General features: G+C 39.9%; 1 protein-coding gene and 1 pseudogene across 2 annotated transcripts in view; one reads left to right on the forward strand and one right to left on the reverse strand.

Annotated features, from left to right (window-relative positions):
* Nucleotides 1-5,807, reverse strand: part of RFTN2 (raftlin family member 2) — a 39,063-nt gene extending 33,256 nt beyond the window's left edge. The window contains exons 1-4 of one of the 2 annotated variants that reach the window (XM_066635929.1): nt 5,776-5,807; nt 5,169-5,315; nt 2,803-2,986; nt 788-899 (exon numbers count right to left, since the gene is read on the reverse strand). In XM_066635929.1, coding sequence (XP_066492026.1) covers nt 788-899; nt 2,803-2,986; nt 5,169-5,307 — 435 coding nt within the window. In that variant the 5' untranslated portion in view covers nt 5,308-5,315; nt 5,776-5,807. Of the gene's footprint in view, nt 1-787; nt 900-2,802; nt 2,987-5,168; nt 5,316-5,440; nt 5,585-5,775 lie in introns of those variants that run through there. The other variant, XM_066635920.1, reaches the window with a different exon arrangement.
* Nucleotides 2,063-2,179, forward strand: LOC136637044 (5S ribosomal RNA; annotated as a pseudogene).
* Nucleotides 5,808-11,119: the final 5,312 nt, after the last annotated feature.

Consider the following 11,119-nt stretch of genomic DNA (forward strand, 5'->3'; position numbering starts at 1 on the left):
AAATAGATAAAATAAAATGGAATTTAAGTCTGTTTTCCACCCATAATCTGTGTTTTCAAAGTAGATTAAAAACAATAATAAATGTGAACTGTGTATAACTGACTGTGTATGTAGGCAACATATGGAAGGTTTTACTGCTCTTAGTTTAAACTGTGATAACAAGAATAAAACTCAGATTTTGCTCTTAGCAGTGCCCATGGCCAACAATGAATAGGTTGGATTCTAACTAATGTGAGTAGAATGAAGTTTTTGCAAACGATCTTCCTACACTCTCCTTCTACTGCAGCCCCCTGTGCTCTCCAAAAGCCTATGAGTTGAGCAACTCTTAGAAAAGTGGTGGAATGTAGGAGGTCTATGGGGCAGGCAGAGGAATCCCCGTAAACACTAGAGCGATACTTGGAGAAGGTACTGGTAATCAAGTTTGTGGGGATTCTCCTGCCCTCTGAAAGACCTATCCCACTTCCTTCTTGAGAAATCCCAGACCTTCAAAAGAAGTTTTTGTGGGGGGCACAAGGGAGAAGAGAGATAAGGAAGATCCCTTGTTCAAGCCACGTTCCGCTTGCCTAAGTCTGGATTCAACCAATGGTCTTCACTGAATACAAAATCTTCAAAAAAGAGAGGAAAGAGAAATCTGTCTCAGGCATCTAAAACATTAGGCAGCCTTATTCTCTAAATAACCACACAATTTTTTTAATGGAACATTAGTTTGTGAAGATACTCCTGTATCACAAAATCTAAAACCTATCAGTAAAACAATTCAAGAAGAAAAGGAGACAGATTGCCATACCTTTTCCAACAGTCCTTTTACTACCTCATTTGTTAGTGCTTCATGTGTTAAAGGGCACTCCTCAATCACAAGTTTGGGGTGTCTTTGTCCTCTGGATGCTGGATGCTTCTGGCTAGAACACAGAAAGAAAGCTCTCTTTGTTTCGGTTTGCTGTAACTTGCACAAAACTCTAGTACACACAACTTCCTTCTTTCCCAAACTTTATGAATGAAGTCCTGCCAACTCTTGCTGTTTGGATGATACCCCAACTTGTATTGATTATATGCTGCCTGAACACACTACTTCAAAAATAAATGACTTCCTGATTGAGAGAAACTATATTTACGTATCATCTAAATATCGAACATTTCTCAGCTAACACAAAGACACACAACAATTTAAAAATGGGGTTAAATATGACAAGAAAACCGTGGGTCCATTCTATTGGCAACCTGGTACTATAGAAAACCTAAGCACTGCTTACAAGCATGATTTGACCCAAATGCTCCACGAACCTCCCGACGTTGAAATATTGCAAAGAAAATGTCAAATAATCTTTAAGTGAGTCTATAAGTTCTTGTACACTTTCACTAGGAGGCCACGTTTGGCATAGTGGCATGACAAAATGGAACAAAGAACGGATTTCTCCAATTCACCCTTTAGAATGGAAACTCTTTCTATACACATTCTGGATCCACATCTCAGTCTGATCCAACAAAAAACAATGAGTATATTGAACTTTGGCCTGTTTCTATGCATTGGGAATAACAGATGATGCTGTCACATGAATTCATGTGTTTCAATTATACATCTAGAAAAATCTCTGTATGACATGAAGTTAGCATGTGCTGAGACTATCAGCTCAGGGTTTAACTGAAATTGTACATCCACTGCAGAGAGAGAGAGAGAGAGAGAGAGAGAGAAAATTGGGGCCACTGTGTGTCCCCAGAGTTCACAAGAGCCCCAGAGTTCACAAGGAAGTAAACGTTCCTCTCCAAATGTCTGTTATAGTTTTAGGATCACTGTATTGACATGTGCAAGGTCATGTTCTAAGTAGCCTGAAGACTATCTCGGGACAGCTTAGGTAGTGGTGCTCCAGATGTAGTATTCTATTCTGTCCTAGGTCTGCCTGATTCCCACACTCCCCAAGTTTACATTTTGCAGTAATGTCCATGTTTTTGTTCCAGCAGGCATTTGCTCTTTCTTGACTTGTTGGTGGTCTTGGTTTTATGATATTCCACTGCTCAGCTGTTTTGGAATTTTGTTTTTGTTTGCTTTATAGCTATTCACTTCATAGGTAGCAACTATTACCCTGCACATGCCTGATCTCGTCTGATCTTGGAAGCTAAGCAGGGTCAGGCCTGGTTAGTACTTGGATGGGAGACTGCCTGGGAATACCGGGTGCTGTAGTCTTTCGAGACTGAAGGTTGCCAACCAACCAACATTCACTTCATAGTTTTTAATTATAAGCTGTTTTGGACACATTATAGAAAAGCGGCATATACACTTTGATGATAATCATTATCATAAAGCCAAGAATAGTATCCCACTTACAGCAGAGCTGAGAAGTTCTAAGAGCAATCCTGGAAAAGTTCAATACATAGAGATAATTTGTACAGATGATAATTAATAAAATCAAAATTAACAGCTCAATCCTATGCAGCGCTTTTAGCCTAGCCTAAGTAACCAATATCACAGTGTCATTGCAACAGGAAAAGATGGGAGGGAGGATGTTCACTGCTCACTGGAGAAAGAACAAAATAAAACACAATGGGATTTTAGTGCACATAAAAGTTATATTTTTGAAATAAAGCTGGTAGGGCTCATCTGGACATGTGCAATCCAAATTCCTTGGAGCCTGTTAAAATCCCCAGGATTATTTTCAGAAATCACTTGGGAATTGGTGTTGATTCAGGGAGACTCCAGGTCAAACTTAAAGGGCTGCCAACCCTAATCTGCACAGGCACTACAAAGAACAAGAATACTGTAACAAATATGCAACATAGATCACTGCAATTTAATTATTTACTAGATACCTTAATTTAGGACGCAGTAGTACAACTCGGTACATATGACTGGCTGGAAAGTGCCTTCTTCGTCCAACAGACAGTAGAACAGGGTGAATAGCTCCTACCACATAGCCTTTAGTGTAATATTCTTCCACCTTTTTCGCAATATCCAACACAGAGGTGATCTTGATAACTTCTGGATTTGATGAACCTAAAGGGATTGAAATGACAGGAAAACTTGACATTGGAGGGCTACATGCAATGCAATCCTATGAATGCCTACTCAGAAGTAAATCCCCTATGTGAAATGAAATTGGCTCCCAGGAAATGCATAGAGGATTGCAGCCTTAGTTTAATGTGCTCATAAATCTACTAAGTTTAAGCAGCAGTATGGGGTTTCACTACTAATGGGGAACTACTTAAAATAAATCTTGATGTGCTGCATATGCCTCTGCATCACACCACTGACACAACCACAAAAGTATGTCAGAGAATTAACATACTTTGACAACGACAGTTGCAGAGAAATGTTTTAAAAATTGAGATTGAAGCCATTATGAATGTACCACTGATCAAGAATATGGCAGAACATGATTCTTTCCCCCCTAATCACTCACTGTTGATATTTGAATGCTCAAGGAACACTTTCACATATTACTGAAGATGGAGTATTATATCCCAACTGTACTGTGTGAACGAGGCTTGAAGGGAACGTGAATGTAAGGCAAATTAATTTTTCCAATTATAAGCCTGTGGTCAGGCCTTGTTCGTTTCATTGATTTTATACAGTATATACATCTAGATGTCCCATTTACTTTAAAGAACATACACATATAGGTGCCATTCCTTGCTGCATAAGGTTACTACTGAACAGATCAAAGGCTGGCTGACATTTCTAACAAATATATAGGAGAAAGTATACTGATGGCTACACCAGTATGTCACAAATTGTTAACTACTGTATATTCTACGGTACATCTTCCAGGATGCTACCTCATTGCAAATGTTAAGGATTGGGATGACATCCATAATTCAGGGATTACAATTTAAATTCTGAACAGATCTGAATTTAATGGGACTTTGGAGTAAAACTTGCAGAGAAACATGCTGCAAATAAAAGGGGAATTTGTTAAACACATGCAAATTCTAATTCTTTCACCATCTAATGAGATGGTGAAAGGCAATCAGCATATTTGACTACTCAGGCCATATTTATTCAAGAGCTTGTTTAACACAGTTGAGGGGAAGTGTTTCAGCATGATACTGCAGACTTTTTTTTTTTTAAACAACATGTCATAGTGAACTGGAATGAAATATAAAGTGATCTCCCCTCCCCCTGCACAGTTACTTGACATCTGTTTTAATGCTTTCAACAAAGAATTTTTTTCACAAGAAATAATCTCCAGTACTTTTAGAAACTTTCAGCTATAAGCTTGAAATGCTGTTTACTACTCTGTAAACAGCCAAACAAAATTATTATTAAGAGTATATAACAGTACAGTTAAAATTGGTTGCCAGATGCTTAAATTATAGACTGGACTATTATCTGTGTGTTCAGCTTGAGATTGAGAGTATGCTATTTCTACTATTTCTCCACACAAAGAGGTTTTGTTTCATTTATAAACGAAATGAATTAACTTATCTACAAAGACTAAAAAAGTTGAATGTGTATGTATGTAAAACATATCATATATCTCTGTGTATTCCTGCAATACATTTGAAGATTCTGACTGAAAAAGAAAAGTTAAAGTGAGCTGCCAACAAGAGAAGACAGGCTTTGAAATTAATTTCAAGTATCTGCTGCCCCAAAGAACAGATCTTCAGCTCGGCTACTGAGAAGCCTAACTGTAACTTCTCATTTCAAAACATATGAGTCCCTGATGCCAAGGCTACAAAACTGAAGAGAGCTGTCTGTTTCTATTTGGAAGCCATCTGAGGTTGGTTGTTTGTGTTTTCAAGTTTCTGGGACAGGGAGACACTCCGTTAGTAACAAGACACCCTGCAAAAGAAGGAAGTAACCCCACACAGTACTGTCTGCCTCTAACTGTATAGATCTCAATGTTATTTCCATAACCGTATTAAAAAACTATTAGCAAAGAATTAAAGGTACTTTCTATACCTTCAGAGTTGTTTTTAGTACAGTTTATTGTCATGCGTAGAATATAGTTCATAGGGACAGAATTGGGCTTTCAGCAGTCTACAGATAACTGTGCTTTTGAGTGGCACAGATGTACTATATTTTATATGCACACAACAGAGTTTCCTACCAGTTGAAGGCATGGTTTTAATTATGAACATGAGTGATATCCCCAGCATACTCTCATTTTCTCAAGCGTTAGAAATAAAGCAAAGCTTCCCTCCCCATCCATAAGGTTGAAACTGATGAGACATACCTTCTAGTGTAAAATCTAGCAAAATGTACTCATAAGCAGAGTCTGTCTTTGTTTCCACTTGTGGTCTCTTCAGTGTTGAAAATATTTTTCCAGGGCTGCTATCATCTGGGTCTTCTAGCTTTCTCAGTCCGCACCCCATGATCAAATCTGCAAAAAAAATCCCAGTAAGGTGCAGGGGAGGGGGTGGAGGTAGAAATGGAGTATGCACCCAATCTGTTTTTCTGACTGAAGAAAAGAAGTAATGACTTTTAACAGTTTTAGATGTTGCTTACTGTTAGCCATAAATCCAAAGAAAAAAGAACCGCCTGCTTCCAAGATAGAAAAGGGGAGAATTGTCTATCCATTTTCAGATCAAGGCATAAAATCCTCAATAATTTCAAGCTACAAACTCAGTGAGAGCGGTGCTGCTCTTAACAGGAACACACAAAGTGTTACAAACTTAGCAGAGATTTTCCATGCCACGTCAATTTACAGCCAGCCCCCTAGCAGTGTTCTGTTGCACAGGGCACCAATGAGTGCTTTGTCTGTCCCACTTGGCTGGCTGATACTGATGCAAGAGAAGAACTGAAATAAAAAGTTACAGCAAAACTTCAGTGTGATTACTTACAGTCAGAAGGTCTACTTTGGTGAATAGCAAATAAAAAGGAACAAAAAGAGCAAATTAGTCAAAGAATGGGCTAGAGAACTTCAATGACATTTGAGGCAAAATCATTTCCAGAAAGGAAGTCAACTTCAAGAGGAAATTGCTTCTGGCATCTCAAAGGGGAGCAAAGTAAATGAAAAGCAGTTCAGACTATTTTAAATTGGAAAGTTTGGTTCTTAACTTCCTTTGCATAGGACAGCTGGAAAGCTGCACACAATGCTAGAGTAAGAAAGGATTGTTTGGGCTACAGCAATACAAATTTGGAAAAGCAAATTTATTGAACTCAGATAAAAACTCCCCCACTTTTGACAGCTCACATTTGAAAATCAGAATGAATTCATATTACAGTGAACTGGAAAAAGAATTTAATTCACACACTGTAATACGAAAAGGGGAGTTATGGAAGTTTATCTTCTCCAAGTTCTTACCGTATCTAAATTTTAAGTTAAAACCACTCTTAAGACTTATTTGTTTGGCTACATGCTACAAACTTTTGAAAAAGCAGGTCTCCAACTATTTACTTCTGTTCAATTACTTCAGTAGATGCAGTCCAGTTAAGCTCAGCCACAATGTTATCATTTGCTCTGTTAAGGATTTCAAGCCGTCAGAAAGTCTGCAGTTGGGACTATCCCCAGTACTTATAAAAGAAGGTTATGCTAGTGTCACAACAACTTTCAATGGGTCCCAATATGGCTTCTTTATTTCACTTAAAGTTTTTGTTTATATAGCAAAATACTTGTGATTTGTAACCATTGGGCAGCCTAATCCTAACTAGTACTGGCACAGGGAGACATGGTCTCTGCTGTATCCAGCGATAGTTGGGAGCTGGGTGAGGTCTCCTCACATTAAGGGGATATTGTTCCCCTTAACCCAAATAACATCCCAGCCTGCCCTATGGGGCTACTTGGAGAACCGCCAGCTATTTAGGGTAAGGCTGTGTAAGGCTGCCAGGCCCAGGTGGGAGGAAAGGATATGGTGGAGTCCTCTGCTGATCTTGCCCTCCTCCGGGAGTGATCCACCCCCTGGTTCCACCCTACCCCCCAGAAAGGCCCCTTCTCTGCTTCTGAACTACCCTACCACAACCCTATATCAGCCTCTATGCTGCTTGGCGCTGCATATACCTGCACCGGTGGTCAGAGGCTTGGATGCAGTGCAGGTGGGACAATGCAGGCCTCCCTGCTGGTGCTGCCTACTATCTGGGTGTTGTGACATGCCTTACAGCATGTTTGCCACACTGTCCACTGGTGCAGAGGCTGCTTTGCTGGCAGATCGTCTTGTTAGGTTTGTGCTCTGAGTTTTTTTCATTTTGTTTTTTCTTTCTTAATGCATGCTGTAAGAGGCTGGGCATGCCCACTGAAATTCTTTTTTTCCCCCCGTTAAACAATCCCCCCAACCCAAAAACCACAAAAACTGCATTTGAAAGATCCTTCAGTTTCAAAAGCAGTTTGCCATGAAGTACTGGGCCAGTTGCTTGAGAAAGTGAAGTTGAAATGCTTTGCAGACAAATAGCAATGGGGGGGGGCCAATTTCAGGCCAGAAAACAGCTCAAGGAAATGAGTCCACTCCTCCCCCATTGTCTCAATCTCGTTACCATTACCTCTAGTTGTTCAGTTTCAGTTATCCCTTAATGAGATCCATAAAGACTGACAGTGAGGCAAAAACCTGTACAGTAAAATATTTTTCCTACAGATTCCATTATAATTTGTTTCTTAGCTCAAAAATTCACCCCCTGAATTCAAAAATTGCAAGCACAGAACAATACCTAATTATGAAAACAATTCCTATTTAACTCTCCTTCATTCCTTGATAAAGGATATTTAACTATCCTTCATTCCTATTTACCTATTCGTGTATTTTGTCTCCAAATGATCTCCATGGATTCAGAAGATAATTGACAGCCAGAAGTAGATGGTTGAAGATCTGAAGAAGACAGCAAAGTCTTGTCAACAAAGTTTTGTCCCAAAATCCGTGGGATAAAAACATTGTTAATTGTTGTTTTACTGGTGATTTTTTTAATCCTAGAGTTCTTGGTAGCTGGGTAGTTCAAGGATGTTAACACAATGTACGCTTAGAACTAAAGCTTTAAGCCGTTTCTCAATAGTTATCTTCCACTATCTCACACATCTGATTAGCCTGGCTGAATAAACTTGGTCATTTTTCTCTGCCAACTGACTTGACTTCTGCCACATTGTCTCCATCCTCTTCAATATTCTCTTGCATCAATTCTTCAATTCCTCGCCATGTGAAGCCAAAGCCCCCTCAACATCATCATTATCAACCTCTTTGAAGCTTGCTTGATTTGAATGTCTTGTGAATGTCTGCAAGCACATCCTGGAAACTACAGAACACATGAACTACTCTGGGGAGCAGATTCTTCTAAACACCATTTTGTCAGAGTTGCAACCCTTTGTCTGGTAAAGAGTTGTATGGAACCTTGGATGAGCAGGCACACAGAACAGCATACACCAGCAGAGTTCTTTGAATGCAGTGGTTATATTTCAGAACAAGGGTTATCACAGGTAGAGTAATCAGTAAACAGTCCTAGTCAGCACAATGAGCAGTCAGTCCATAAACAACAAATCCAAATCAGTTTTCCAAGATACACAGTCAAAGTTCATTCCACGGTCAGTAACAACATGTATATACTCACATCCAGCCTCCCAAGTTACTGGCAGTAATCTCCTACTACACTCCTACTGCTGCACTAGAAGCTCAACAGACCAAACATTAAGTAGTTGGAGTGGCCAATCAGTGTAAGCTAAGCCACACCCAGGGTGAGGCAGTCACAGGTGTTTGCTGATTCTGCTGACTCCAGCAATCTGCACCTGTTCCTGAACCACCTTGTTGGCTGTGTTTCTGCCTTATCCAGAACATAGACCTGACACATTTCAACATTTTCAAGTCATTTTCTTCCAAGCAATATTAATATTGTCGATAGCTGTTTCAATGTTTTGTGGTTCAAGTAAGTCCTTGATTGGTGTGTTCTTGTCGTTACCCAGCCCTGTGATGTTTTTCATTAGTATAAGGCATGATAAATTTAAGATTCAACTCCTTATAATGAAGTTAGCCATAATTAAAAAGTTAGCCATGGCTAATTAAACTCTAGATACCATCCAGTGCAGTATTTGACCAAAGAGTGCACAGAAAAGTATTTGTTATAGTCTCGGAAAATATTTAATACAGATAATCCAATGAACCGTAGACTTAGAATAGGCCTTGAATGTAACTTTCCACTTTTTTCCCCTATTAAAAATAAGTTAGCCAGCAAACTGGTGATTCTTAAAACCACAACTGAATTTGTAATGTAATAGAAAGGGATAGTAACACCAGATAAAGTAATAATATAAAATGAATACAGTTCTGGTACCGAATAGAGCTCATTATAGCATATTTTTGGTGCAATGGACTCTAAATTCTAATGAGGCCTGCTAGCTGTAATGGCATTTAAATCATGGCAAAATAGTTAATCAGCTAATACAGTAATGTATAACTAGGCTAGGATCCAGACACATGCTTAATGCACTTTTTCTGCTGTTTTCAATGTGGCAAGTCTCTTGTGCAGTATGATGATCTGCTTTTGAAAGTCACCTCAGTCTAGCAGTCTGTGTGATGTGTAGAAACTCTGTTTGAGGAAACATTTTTTTTTTTTTTGAGGGGAAAAAAGCCTCCTAGACATTTGTAATTATTAACTGAGTTCTTGGACCCCTGGTCATGGAAAATAGGATAGAATTTGGCTTCTGAAAACTGTTTCAAGAATGCACCACAAATGCTTGAAGATGGTCATTCTCAAGACTTGCCAGCAGTCATCTTGATATTCTGAGAACATGTCACATTTATCATGATCAACATCTCTAGCTGAGTTGAGGTCTCTAGTGAAGTTGAACTTTATTTTGAATATTTCTCTCTTGTAACTTTAAATCAAGAAAAGCTCAAAAATGATTAATAGAAATTTGCTACTATTCTACCACTACTCAATCCCAAGAAAAAATTTCTGTATGTACTCAGATATATTTGGCTATTGCTACACTTTTCATTTTACTATATGACAAATACCAATCGCAAATATAATTGTGTAAAATTCTTTTTACCCTGCTCACCGTAATTTTCATTTGCCATCTATAACAATCAAAAATAGGCAAACACAATAATCCAAAGTAATTTACCACCAATTTATTTTAGCAATATTATTTATAATCTATATTTCAGTTTATTTTATTCCAACAACCCTGTGAAAGGGTTTCTTTCTTTCTTTTTTTACATAGAGTGAATTGGGGGTGAAGGACAGTGACATGCTCAACTCACAAAATGGCAAAAGTGGGACTTGAGTTTCAATTTCCTTTTTCTATTGGATTTATTTAGGTCTGAAGTTCCCACTTTTGAAAGCAGCTTCTGTGTTGCTTGATAAGCCGTATCTAAACCTTTAAGAAATATTTGAGTGGTTTTGGGTGCAATCCTGAGACGCCCATGGGCCAGCACAAGTCCTCTGGAGGAAGCTGGGCTGGTGCTCTGAGGTGCACTGGCCTGCGGAGGCTGACAAGCCTCTGCTGGCTTCCTCCATGAGCCTTGCATCAGCCCAGCTGGGCTGATGTAAGGCTCTGGGGTGGGCGGGAGGGAGGGGTTCCTGGGTGGGGGGAAGGCAGGTGGTGGGCAGCCCCGGGCGTGGGTGGGGGAGCGGGAGGCAGGGCTGGGGTTCAACACTTATGCTGGATCCCAACCCTCGTTCCTGGGGAGTTCAGAGCGGCTTGAAGCCGCACTGTTCTCCTTGGACTTGCGCCACCTCAGGAGGTGGCACAAGTCCAAGGAGACCCATTGGGACAAAGGTGCCTTACCTGGAGGTAAGGGGAAAAGTTTCCCCTTGCCTCGGGTCGAGCTGCCCTTGGCCCCTATCCTGCACTGGATACAGTGCAAACCTCTTGGCTTGCCTGTTCCAGCGTAGGGTAAGATTGCGCCCTTTATGTGCTTTTGGCAAAAGGGCAGGATAGAAAAGTAATTTAGGTTGCAACCCTCTATATATTTACCTGAGATTAAGGCCCACTGTATATTGTAGGACTTGGACCGCTGAGTAAACACGTATATAGGATTATGCTCCAACTCCAATGCAACAGAAAGGGTATCCAATCTAATGCTTCTAAAGGCCCAATCCTATCCAACGTTCTAGCACCAACGTAGCTAGGAACGGAACAAAGGTTCCCTTACCTCAGAGGTTCTCCAACTGGGGCATTATGACACTCCAGCTTGAGTCCCTTTGCCTTTACACTTTTAAGGGGTGGGGAGGGGGAATGGAGTGATGCAATCCCCAGGATCGCAC

This window comes from Tiliqua scincoides, chromosome 1, assembly GCF_035046505.1.
Source record: "Tiliqua scincoides isolate rTilSci1 chromosome 1, rTilSci1.hap2, whole genome shotgun sequence".
NCBI lineage: Eukaryota > Metazoa > Chordata > Lepidosauria > Squamata > Scincidae > Tiliqua > Tiliqua scincoides.